We start from the raw sequence: 13,638 nt of genomic DNA, 5'->3' as shown, positions 1-13,638 counted from the left end.
CCAGGGCGTAATGATTCTCTTTCACGTTGGCAGATAAACTGATATAAATTCAAAACATTTTTTGTGCTGCTCTCAGAGTACAATTTAATAACTACACAAAGACAATTTCAGCCACCAAAACCAATTTTCAAGTCATCATGGCAACCTGGCGACTGGGATTTGTCAAGACCTTGGCTGAAAGAAATTTAATCCTTTTGATAATCCAAGGTAGAGAAATGATGACTAACAAGAGCATATCTTCTATACATATCTAACAAGCATATATTATCAAACCACAACTATATCAGCCCTTTATTCGAACGTGTTGCTCCCCAAAAGCAACATGAATTTCTTATATTTTTCAAATAAAGGAATTGTATATTTTGAGATAGTTTCGGCATCGATGCTCTTAAGCAACTTCTAAACATTCGGTGTTTACTTGTGAGTGAAAGTTCTATAATTACCAGAAGCATGGCTCAAGAGTACACAGGTCTCCTATTTCTTGAAAAGCCAAGCAAGAACGATTTTCGACCCGTGCATTTTGGAGGGGAAATACGAACATTTTCAGTACCGAGACCCATCTACCCACGAAAAAAAAGACGATCTCAACACACATTACTTTAGAGTTCAATAACAGGGAAGGCGCCCGACTAATTTGAGGCGCCATCTCAACAAGGCAACACACCAAGCAAAATAATACAAATAAAATTATATAAAACCAAAAGCAAAAACGCACCAAAAAAAAACAACTCCAGCCGATCTTTATCCAACGAATGATGTAGCTTCGAAGAAGAGATGCGAAATCAATCAATCAATGATCATCACGATAAAAAAAAGGCACCAACGACCGAACTCGACGACTACCAGAGCACAATCTAATGACGATCTCAATTGAAGACGACGACTAACTAAATCTCGAAGACGAATCTTTTTTTCCCACAGTTTCGGATTCCAAGCATGCCAACAGCTACAAACTTTCCCGTAATATTACGAGATTTCTCTTTTATCTTTATAGATGGGGATACAGTTTGTTTGTCACCGAGACAGTTTGTACCCAACGGGCACAACAACAACGCAAGTAGTATGTAAAACGACAAGTCTCGATTGTCGAGTCCAGGCACGTACCGAGCGCGTGGCCACCTCCAGAATCATCAATGTCTCCTTTACCTCGGATTCTAGATACTCCTCATGCTAATAACTCTCTCGTATATTTTAAATTATTCTCATATGTATTCTAAAAAGACCCTCGAGCGAAATTCGAGGCCCACCCTCGTGTCTCTTTTCAAAAGCAAACAACAACAACTTCACTCAACACAAAATGACACAACTTGGGTCATGTCATGGCTCTTCCTTTTTTACATCAAGTGTGACCGATAGTCCGTCTCTGCACATCATGCAGTGAATAGTTACTACTGGTTACTTAACGCGCTAGTCTCGAGGACCCTGAACTGTATAAATGACCAATTATTTGGTAATCGTCGTCACCGTCATCGGGTGAAGATGTAACCTGGCAGTTGCGTAACCGCCCACTCGTTGATGAGAGGAAGCGCATACGGGCATACGCACGAGCGTAATGATTATGAGGGTAATTACAGATATAATCGTATTCAATTTCGGATGACACATACCAGCAGGGTTATCGTGTACAGGGTCGTACTAACGAGTTTAAACCAAGCATTTTTTTTGGGGATCCACTTATCTCAACTAACAGATTAAAACTTTTTAATATATGCGTACGAACATTAAATAATTTTGTAGCACCCGTTAAGATCCTACTGTTATTGAATATCGTCGTCCTATTGGTCGCCATCTTTAATCCGTCGCTGAAGAGGGATCAAATTATACCATCATCCGATTCAAGTTTGCTTGTTTGCTTTCGGAAATTCATATTATGCTAGTCTTAAATCGATAAGTAACTTCAGGTGACCCAGGTTTGGATTCGGGAGTGGGTGAATGGGGTGATTACTCCTCCTAATCGCCAAATTAATGTGGTTTGTCCCGTAAAATATAAAAATGTGGGACGATTCTACGAAGTTGCACAATTAGTCACCAACACATCTCTCTGGATCCGTATCTGAGCCAACCATATCGATTCAGAACCCTGCACATTGTTTTGCGTACGATCTCGTGAACGTGAGTGTTCCTATGCACCTGCCTTACCGAGTGGGCCCCCATGCGTCAAGACACCCCCTGCACCTTCGGGAACTAACTTAAAAAATGGGAAAACGAAAAAAAGATGGATGAATGAATTCGAATTCTATCATCTTTTCCGTTGCGATATTTTTGTGTGTGTATATATATATATATACACACTATATTAAAATAGAGGAAACTGCGCTGGAACCCCTGCTGCCACCTATTAAATAAGAATAAAATCATTTGTTATTAACTCTCCAAGTAAAATTTATACTGGTGTGCAGCATGAAACTAAATATTAGTGGTATACCATATATTATTTATTTGCATTATGCATACCGATGTAAGTTTTATGGCCGCAATCTGCCGGTTACTATATTTTTATGTTTGCTGCATAATTATTTGGTGGTTAACATAAAAACATATTAACCGTTATTATGGCGCATAAAATTCACACCAATACGTAGCATGAAAACTAAATATATAAAGTATATGGCGTCATACCATATACCAACTATTTATTTTATGCTGCACACAGAGGCGCTGACATGAAGAAAACATTGGGGGAGGGGGGGGGGGCTGAAGGTCGCTAGTCGTCCCGTATATACGGGACGCAAGCAAGTTCACAGGAGAAGGAAGGGTGCATTGCATTGTTTTTTTCAGCTCAAAAGGCACCAGTCTCTAGGTTCTGACGCTTATAGTTCTACACCGATTAAAAACCACCAATTTTACTTTAACAAATAGTTTCGTTTTCATTTGATAAGTGGCAGCAGGAGTCTCAGCTCAACAATGTTTCTCACATGATGGAGAAATATATTTTCCTTCTATATATATGTGCTAGAATAGAAAAAGGCTGAAGAACACTGATCGATAGCACACATGGAGAATGGGACACGAATACACACAGTAGAAAGCCGTAAAATGACCAGCCCTGGTCATAGCCTTGGTTTCTAGAAGATGGGTGGGGGGGGGGGGGCGCTCAATAAAGACCCAGTCAGTACCCAACCAAACACGACACTTTCCAGTCACCGAATACAAAGCATTAAGGCCGTAAACGAATCATGGAATGAATCAAAAGGAGATCACAATCGATAATGACCACAATTTCCACGAATGGCTCTCTCTCTCTCTCTCTCCCATTGACGTGTTTAATCGTTTCTCGAAATTCAATATCCAGCCGCGTTAAAAAGAAAAGAAAAAAACACCTACGGGCAGCAGCAACAACAACAACAACGTCTTGAATTAACACCCGAAATCGTGCATTGATCCCGAGAAATCCAACTCAATGAAGTGAGTCCATTCAGGCGCGCCCGGAAGAGAAAACAAAAAAAAAACAGAGAAGAAAATGCATCAATTATCACGATCCTTTTACTTTTCTGTCGAAAAATTATAACAATCGTGAAAAAGGTTCTTTGTGGCAGATCAGGCGCCGATCAAACGGCTTGGCGGAGTCGCAAAAATGAGCGGCGAGCGATCCATTGCCAATATATGGCATCGATATTATTCGAATCTTCTGAAAGTAAATAAAACCGGTTCTGAGACTTACATTTATTTGGCTGGTAAGACCATGAAATTTTCCAATGAATGTGCCTCATGTGAAGAAGATTCCCCCAGAATTTTTGGAATCTACAACTATCTGGGACAATGTATTCCCAAGGAGGTTAGACGAATACTCAGCTTCATTAATTCATAGCTCCATGACGGTTTCCAAACTGCGTTCCGCGGGAAGACAAGGAAAGCTAGCATAGTGGTTCTCGACCTGTGACCATAAGCCCCCCCCCCGGTCTTGGGGTATTTTAGGAGGGGGGTGTCAACAGGTGACAATGAAGTGAAATCACCACAGAGAGCTGAGAGGAAAAAAATGATTGCATAAAAATATAGTGGGAGAAAAAGTACCTACTTCAGAATCCAGCAGAGCTGTCCATAGAACCCGGGCCATCTTAACAAAGAAGCCATGTCCATCCCTGCATCACCCTGTGTGTTTCGTGCCTATAGGAGGCCTACATGATGAGATCTGATTCTATGATCTTCGAAGGGAAATATGCAAATATGTAAACTGTTACTTCCGGCTGAAATGGGTCCCCCAGAACATCACTTTTCTCGAGGACCGATGATGTCGAGACGGTCCAGAATACAACCCCCCCCCCCTTCAAATAAAAGGAAGCTCACTTGAATCTAGACCAGCCCAGGGCAGGCTCGAATGTATAACAATATGCCAGCAGTGGCAATTTATTGTTGAAGTTTTTTGATCATCCCGTATTTCATGGGACAGAGACCAATTTTTCCGATATAAAAAATTCTACTCTTGGGAGAGATAATTATCACTTATCGCGCTCTTTTCTGGATCTGCACATGGCAGAAGAATAAGGAAAAATTGGAACAGCAATTAGGAAACTGCCATCAAATTAGTTTCAGTTTTTACGCGTTCAAATATGTTAGTTTCTGTTTTACTAGAGGCGCCTATTGTCAGTTATTGATAATACTTTTTGATTTATGTGTATTTGGATGATATTTTTTGATTTATTTTCTTCCAAACCAATCAAAAATAAGTTTAATCTACCATTTCAATAATACTTAAGAAAGTTGAGTCCACTTGCATCAAAATCAAATTCTCAAAAATATCGATTAATATAAGTGGAAGATGGTTAAGCGTCCAGAAATAAATTAGTTTCGTTTTCCAGCGTCACCTATCTTTTACTTTGGATAGCACTTCCTTATTTTTCACGTATAAATTTTGGTTATATTTTCTACTTTTTTTCTATCTTTTTTTTTTAATTCGAGAAATCAATTTCACAATTATTTTCACGGAAATTGACTTCTTTGATAAATTGCGACATGATATTAAATAATCGGATACAATGAAACATATCAGTTAATACGACGTTTTTACTGCCTTAATGGGCCTGAATAATGTTACAAAAAACTTGATGCCAGTTGCAATGTGGTATTTTGTAGTGCTTATTCATTATGTTTTGACTGTAGGAAGCAGGGCTGGACAAATCTGGACACGTTCCGGGCATGTAAAAATTTTGACGGGGCATACTTTTTCTTCACACGCCTATACATTTAAAAACCGATTCAATTACGCAGAATTACGAGAAGCCCTAATTTCTATTTGGTGATGTCATTTTAACATTGGGGGTGAGGGCAATCGACCTACACCATGAAAATTATCACGGGGACATGTTATAAGTCTTGACAAGGAACCACCAAAATTTAGACCCAGATGGCCGCTGCGGAACATTCGAATCTTAAGGTACGCCATATGTTCCCGGTTATAACAAGGGAATTCCTGCAGAGGCGTAAGCAAGAGGGGGGGGGGGGGAGCGTAGGAAGGTCATAACCCCCCCCCAAGTCAAACAAAAATTTAATTTTTGAAAAAATATATATTTCTGTAAAAAAATTTAAAATATCGAAAGAAAATACCTTTTATACGCTATTTAATAAATTTCTGTTAATTTAAATGCTTTTGAAAATTTGGTAACTCAAAATTTCTCGGAAAGAAATTAGTTGAGCTCCCCTCTCCCCCAAAGGACGATTTGGCTTACTTCCCCGAATGCCTGTATAAAGACAAGGAAATACAAAGCCAGAACACGTCGAATTTAACCACCGCGCCATTCATGTACAAGTACAAACAGCCGCCTACGCACATCGCATAAAAGTGGCCCCAGGGAGAAATAAAAGTAAGAAACGAAGGCCGTAGAGACGACGCCTGTGTCATTATTATTAACACCATCACGATGACGTCACGCGAAAAACACTTGAACATAGAAATCCTATGAAGGCGTTGACTCTTTTACTCAGAAAGCACCCATCCTTGCAAGGACGACGATGATGCATCTAATCCTCTCACAAGGTAAATATTTCCTGAAAGATGGAAAATGGTCCTTTTGATTCTGACTTAGCTTGGGGAGGAGGGAGAGCACCGGAATACCAACCTTAAATAAGGTAGATCACCGTAAGCACGGGCTATACCATGCCTCCCCCCCCCCCCGCACATCCTGGAGCAGGGCTTCTCAAAACAGACTTTCACAGGCCCCTTAATGATAAATTCATAGCATGAAAAAAAAAATAATAATGAAAATCGTCCCGGGCCCTGTCAGCCCCCACCCTTGGGAGGGGGCCATGGGCTAGACACCTGTCAACCTCAAGTGGGCCATGGGCTAGACACCTGTCAACCTCAAGTCGAAAATGAAAAAAAAATGCTCGTTATATTTAACTTGAAAACGCAACAATTGTGTTTTTTTCTACCGGTTTCTGTGGCCTCTTTTTCATCACCTGCCATGATGGCTCCCATCTTACTGGATTTTGATACCGAGGACACTTTATATGTCCTTAGGACATAAGAGGGTCCAACCAACACTCCAGTATGGTGGCCGGTAGGAATTTTGGGCTGGAATCAAATCTAGACCTAATCTAGTCAATCGAAATCAAGACCTAAGGGTATAATAATGCTAAGGGAATGAGCTGGGTAGTCGAGTCGGGTCCATAAATGAATAAAAAATACATTTCTCTCATAATATCCGAGAGACACAAGAGGGCCCTACCACTGCTCTAGAAGGCCCACGGGGTTAACTTAATAACTTAACATATTTTTTAAGACGCTATAAACTAACTTGAAAATCACTATAAAGCGTCCAACAGGAATCCAAGTCTGGGACTTACCAGAAATTTAGACCTAAAGGCCTCAGCTCAAGAATGTATAGAAGAATGAGTTGGGCAGTCGAGTAGGTTCTATATCAGTAATTCCCAACGTGGGCGTTAACGCCCCCTGAGGTCTAGGGGGGCGGTAGAAGTTACGGGAATAGCATAGAATTCTATGGGTAAGATTGCGTTGGGGGGCGATGGGACAAAAAAGGTTGAGAAACTATGGTCTATATCAGCGGTTCTCAACCTTTTTGGACTCGCCTTTTCAGTATATAATTTCTATGGCGGAGCCCTGTTTCACTCTAGGATCCCTTTTTGCATATAATTTTTATGGTGGAACCCTGTAGGCCTCTTATTTTTTATTTATCTATCAAAGTTACTAATTTGTTTTATTTTCCTTGAGTCGCCGCGGAGCCCCTGGGAAGTGTACAAGGAGCCCCAAGGGCTCCACGGAGCACCGGTTGAGAACCGCTGGTCTATATCATAGTTTCCCCAACCTTTTTTCTCCCAACGTAATGTAATCCATAGGATCTTATGTTATACCCGTAGCTTCTACCAAAGCCTCCTAGAAGTACTCCTTGTAGTATCTAGGAGGCTTTGCTTCTACCGCCCCCTTGGAACTTTCCATCGCTCCCAAGGGGCGCTAACGCCCACGTTGGGAATCACTGGTCTATATGAAAGAATAAATATACCCTCCCTCTTTCTCTAGCGATCAAATAACGTTCGACACCAGTTGCGAAATTCCAAATGGCAAGCTCTCGGAATAAATAAGGTCTAGAACTCGATTAATTTTCAAATCCAGTGTCTTTTAGCCATTAGTCACACGCTCACGGTCTATCGCAACGTATTCCAAAGAAACAACAACCGGCCACGACTGACCTCGTGGCCTCAGCATCTTTGGTCACGTGGCGCACAGCGGATTATTTGGCCACCATTCTCAATCCACTCTTTCTTTCTCTTAAACCGTATTACAAAACACGTTCTGAATCCATAATGTGGATCTTTTTTTTCTTTTCGCCTTTAACGACGATAGAAAAGGGAAAAACTTATTCCCAACTGTGCGATGGAGTAAACAATTGATAGAAGAAACAAAAACGAGGACACAACATGCATGAAAGCGAAATCTCAAATTTCTACGATGGATATTGACCGCAAAAATGTCGCAGTTTCCGGCGAGTAAAAATTGAGCGGACATTCGAAGGCTAATTGGGAGTTTACAGGGTGCCCCATAAATTCGTAAATAATTTAAAAATTCATAAAAATTGAATCGTTATAGTTGAATACGGTTTGTACAAAAGTTATTCTCACGAAGGGGGGAATCCTTTTTTTTTTTCCCCCGTAGGAAAACATTTAAATTCAAATTTTTGTCAATAGAGGGTGCTGCTTGAAAGAAAAGAACTGGAAATACGGAAATCGGAGTCCTATAAAATGCAGGGTGTACGCCTAACAGCTCATTTCCGAATTTTCCTGTTACTGGCGCCGTCCATCAGGTTTACATTGCGATGTTGACATTGGTGGCAAAAGCACAGTTAGTGAAGTTATTTTACATCAGCCACGAATCATTGGCTGAAGTTTCATGAACGTTTCGGACACAGTGGATATTGAAGTAAGTTTCAGGTACCAGGAGTGATAAACAAATTACTGAAAAGCAAAATAACGGTGGTGCAGCACCCTCTATCGACGGAAATTTTAACAACTTTTTTCTCAGCCAAAATAACTACCCCACTTCGTGAGAATAACTTTTTTTCTCATACCGCATCCATATACATCGATTCCTTCAATTTTTATGAATTTTTAAACGAATTTATGGCAAACCACGTATTTCTCAACACGTGTCCTTGACACAAACCCTGGACTCAAATGCTTGGCTAAAAATTTCATTTACTTGGGCTTAGCAATGGAAGCTCGTTCATCTAGAACGGTCATAGGCGGATACGGGGGGGGGGCCATCACCACCCCCTCCACCTCATCCCGTTCCCTGAAAAAATGAACTATTGACATAGGTGGGCGGGCGGAGGTGAGAATTTGCCTCCCCCCCTCCTTTACCATATAAGAAGTCTTTATTCGCTTATGAGAACAGTGGTTCTCAACCAGGGGCCACATGGCTCTCTTATGTATTGGGATATTTCAAGGGGCCACGGGTGAAAATCAAGCGGGAAGAGAGTCATGACAGGTAGGCGGATGGGAGGAGGGGCAATGGAACAATGCAAAGGAACAAAGCGAAAACGGAAAGTGAATAAAGTAAAAAAAAAATATGGTGGGGGGGGGGGGGAGGAAGCATGACTATTTCCAGGTAGAATTCTTCAGGGAAACCCCCTCAGAGAACCAAGGTCATCTTGATGCTTTGATCCATCCGGTCATATTCCAGGAACCTAATGTTTATAAGGGGCCAATATGATGAGAACTGATACTATGATTTCCGAGAATAAGTAGTAAATATGCACACAAGAGCTGTTACTTTCAGCTAGGTAGATCGTTCCTTAGCAAAGGAGCCCCCGTGATATTGAGGCAGCCCTGAATAAAACCGGGACAATAGGGAAGCTCACTGAAATCTAGCCCACAGTTCCGAAAACAGATTCGATTTGTATTGAATTTTTTCCCCACCACAAATTTACTGAAAAAATTATTCAAAAAAATGCATGGAAAGAGTTTCAGTACAACTTTTTTCCTCAGACCGTGGATAAGACCATAAGCGGATACCGGCTGCTCGAACGCATACCTAACACTGCTTATGCCAATAATACTTTTTCTTCTACCGAGCGGGGCGGAGGCGCCCGTCTGTATTCACCTATGGAAGTTGTTCTCAAACTTTTGTCCTCTGAGGCTCTCCTTGCCCAATTCATGGCCTTCTGCGGCTCCCCGAAATAATTTGATATTTTCCTACCTAAAAGAAGTATTTCAAAGTGCAAACAGGCACACACAAATCATTACTTCCAGCTCGCTACGACACATACTTTGGGGAACGCTGACCTACGGGTAAGACGGGGGGCAAGAGAACAAAATAATGGCCCAAAAGATGCCACGGATGAAAAAAGGTTAAGAAACACTGCTCTAAAAGACAAGGGTGTAACCAAGAAATGTAGCTGCTCCCTCCGGGGGCTCCACAAGATGAAAAATAGGAAAGCACAGTGGTAGAACGAGTTCTGTCCAGAGAGTATCGGAGACACGCCCAACTCCAAACCGACACACGATTCACATGCTTCCGCGATAATTGGATATTTTTCGGTGCATAATGCATCAAAAATTTACATACGCATTTCTTGAAACGTGGAAGACAATGGACAAAGATGGACAACGGAGGCGGAAGTAATAATAATGTGTCCTCGTGGTCAAGATAAAAGACAGGACTTTTTGGCTTGGACAAAAAATAAGTATACAAAAAACCGAATGTTTTCATTCATCGATCGCAACGATAATAAATCTTGTGACCAATACTGGGAATCTATTGTCTTATGTTTGGCCGTTTGGTTTCACGTGCGAAATAATGTCTGGTCTATTTGTGAGCCGGACAATAAGTCACACGTGGCCGTGACACGTTTCGATAATGATGCACGCGAGGAATCATTTGTTGTAAGACAAAAAAACAACCGCTGTTGAAATTGAAACCATCACTGTAGGGCATCTTACAGTATATTTCTCAACGTCAACCTCAGGTAGACGCTAGAATTGACCCATAGGTATGGTCAAAACTATGGGTACGATACCAGAATCCCCTCCGTGGGTTTGCTCCGGGCTGCGACTAGAAACGAAAATTTACTCTGTCGCCCGGGGCCAATGCCCGTTTTGGTGACTTAATTTTGAACGGAAAAAGAGTAAACTCAGAGCCCACAGGGCATAATACATCGCCCCCACGTCCTTTCCCACTTGCGGCCCTGGGTGTGTTAGTAAAGATCAAATCAGAGAGTCGTTAGAGACAGGTAAGCATTGTCGTCTCAACATATGCTCCAGGAGTCTCCCATATATAAAGGGGGAGGGGGTGACTTTATGGTAATCGGATCTGTCACCGCGACTTTTTTTAAAGCATGAAAATCAGTATAGGCTGGCTAATTTTGCTTGTATGTATTATTATTATTATCTCTGAAATGTTTGGAAATTGTGGAATGTGTATGGGATTATTTCATTTTGCATTTTAAACATATTGAAAATATGTTTCCCGGTGATGGCTTTTCGGTTAGAAGTCCCGTAGGAAATAGACCGAGCTATCACACGGTTGGTTAGTTAGTATAGGCTGGCATTTCCAGCCCGGTAGGAGGGCTCAATAAAATTTCAATTTGACCGGGGGGCCCCTCCTTTGTGCTGTTAACCTTTTGCGGTCCTTTGTCCGGAGACCTTAATGTAATCGTGGTTGAGGTAAAGTTCCGGAAAAAACTTCTGGACCATAAAAGGTTAAGACAGCCCGCAGGTACATACAGTAGTACTAATAAGATAAAACTTACACGGACGTGCTGTGCAAAGACCTGTTCTGCAGTTCCATGTCATCACCCGCATCAGGTGGCGGTGGAGGCAAGGGCTCGTCGTTAGCCACCAATTCCGCTTCCCGATTGCCATCCGGGTGAGGTGGAAGCGGCAGGTCCGGGCTCGAGCAGCAGTCACCTCCCTCTCGGCCGTAATTGATATTTCCATGGCCCGACCGCAGCTGCGGGCTCAAAGAACAGGGCGAGGTGTGACTCGAACGGTCGTTGCCATCGTCGCTTCTGCTATATGTGCCACTATTTTCGTCGATTCTAGGCAAAAAAAAACAAAACAAAAACATGGCTGAAATTAGTAATTTTTTTTTGGCAGTTCACTTTTCGTATTACAAAGTAATAAACGAACTCCACATTGTATAATATAGAGAGTACTGTACTTACTTGAGCTCCTGGAGCTCCTTTTCGACGTCGCCATTGCATTCCTCAAGGACGACGACCACGGGCGACGAGGGAGGTGTCGTCGTTGTTTGAACAGCGGGCGTCGGCGATTCGGGAGGCGGCGGAGGTGGTGGTCGCCTCGGGGGTTGTTTCGGGGGTGGCGGGGGCGCAGGCCTCCTCTTGTGATGAGGACCATGCTGCTGCTGTTGGCCTCCTTTACAACTATTGTCGACGGCGGTCTTACCATTACCACCAGCAGTCTTTTCGTTCTTGTTGGCAACGCTACTCTTCTTGTCGGTATTGGCCTGCACTAGCGTCACGCCATCGTGTGTGATGACTTTGATCGAGGCTGTCTCGTTGGCATGGTGGACTTCCTTCAACTGGACTTTGCGAGGAGATTTATGACCTTTAAAGTAATTTGCGGCACTGTGAAGAGAAGAGAAAAAAAAAAAGACTTTCATCAAGATGAATTTCTCAACAACATGCGCGAACAAATCAAGTGTAATCTTGTCTCATTTTTCGTGTTAATTAATGTAAGTATAGCAGAGCTTGACAAATCTAATACACCAAATCGACATGGAGAAGAAAATCGATATTCGATTCTAAAATGTGCAATATTTAACTGCTAAGAGCCTGAGAATGATGCAAAATTTGCCGACGTCAGAATCAGAGTATGAAAAAAATCATGATTTTTTTTTAAAATTAAAAAAATCGGATTTTTTTGATTAAAATTATCTGACTGCCCATTACTTAAAACAAATCTTGTTAATCATTAAGAATGCATATTTTCATATCACCTAACTGCTTCCTCCCCTAATCGCTCAAATTTAATTAAGCATTAATGAATAAACTACAAACGAACTACAATCAAAACATGAACACACCAAAAATCTGTGTTTACGTAACATGAAAGATCATTGAGCCGAAATCAACTTCATAGATTAAATTTTTTTTATAGGGAAAAGGGGCTTTTATTCATGAGGCCCCCCCCCCTCCCATTAAAGTGAATCAGTGGCGGCAACTCATTATCACACACATAGTGCAGACATCTCATCTCAATTAACTCGATGCACAACCAAAGGGCCATTCAGCATCAACTAAATAAAACAGATTCTATTGACACGATTGTTTCTTGCATAATTAATGGATGTGTTTCCGACTTGCATGTGTGATGCTGCTTAATAGTTTACATATTTTTAACCCTTCAATTATTTAATGGGTTTTGGCAGAAAAAAAACTCAAAATTTTAATACGAAAAGAAAAGTCAAAAGCCCAATGATATTTATGTTGGTAGAACATCTATTATTTTGAATCAGCAATTATATATAGGGCATAGAGTTCAAAGCTTTATACAAAAAATAATTCCTCTTTTTTTTAACCAGGGAAACCCTAGCGCCACATTTTAATGCATTGAAAATACTACTTGGTGCAGTTAAGCTAAATGCCAAGTTGAACTCCCTATATTTTCTGCAATTTTTTTCCGATTGTTTTCTTTCTGCATTGTATCTAGGGATCAAGTTCAAGTCTATGTTTACCCTACAAAAAAGATCTTCTATACTTCTTTTAATCACAAACTTTACCACATATCAGTAACATGCATACCATACCAGGTAACTTTTACTTTAATATCTCTGAAGTATGTAAACAAGAAACAATTCAAATTTTTTGATACAAATCAATGATATTTAAAAAAAAATCCCGCTGATTTAAACCGGCATAACTCTGGCCAGAAATGGCGAAATACATAAAATGAATGTGAAATGCTGACGTCAGAATAATAAATTGTATGGCTGAAATACTAATGAATGAATTCGAATACAATTCGTTTTTTGTTGTTCCGATGTTCTTGTAAAGAAGAGAAATGCACATAAATATTGATTGAAATAATGAAACTTTGAGCTGGGACCCCCAGCTTCCCAACGAAAGCCCATTAAATAATCACTATTTGTAATGAGTTCCCAAAGTAAAATTGACATAATTTGAGAATTGCCGAAAAGAAAAATAATAATGGGAGAAAATTTCCTAATCT

At 41.0% G+C, this 13,638-nt stretch overlaps 1 protein-coding gene across 2 annotated transcripts in view; it reads right to left on the bottom strand.

Moving 5' to 3' along the window:
* The window catches only part of LOC149070252 (uncharacterized), a 400,545-nt gene that overhangs the window by 4,807 nt on the left and 382,100 nt on the right, over positions 1-13,638 (bottom strand). For both annotated transcript variants that reach the window (XM_089250039.1, XM_089250038.1), the window contains exons 7-8: positions 11,613-12,035; positions 11,199-11,486 (exon numbers count right to left, since the gene is read on the bottom strand). In XM_089250039.1, the coding sequence (XP_089106165.1) occupies positions 11,199-11,486; positions 11,613-12,035 (711 nt within the window). The remainder of the gene's footprint in view (positions 1-11,198; positions 11,487-11,612; positions 12,036-13,638) is intronic.

The sequence above is a fragment of the Pholcus phalangioides genome, unplaced genomic scaffold, assembly GCF_987345545.1.
Source record: "Pholcus phalangioides strain wild (caught in Gottingen) unplaced genomic scaffold, Ppha-v1.0 ptg000022l_1, whole genome shotgun sequence".
Taxonomy (NCBI): Eukaryota; Metazoa; Arthropoda; class Arachnida; order Araneae; family Pholcidae; genus Pholcus; species Pholcus phalangioides.
The sequence above is the reverse complement of the archived record's forward strand: the minus strand, read 5'-3'. Positions and strand labels throughout refer to the sequence as shown.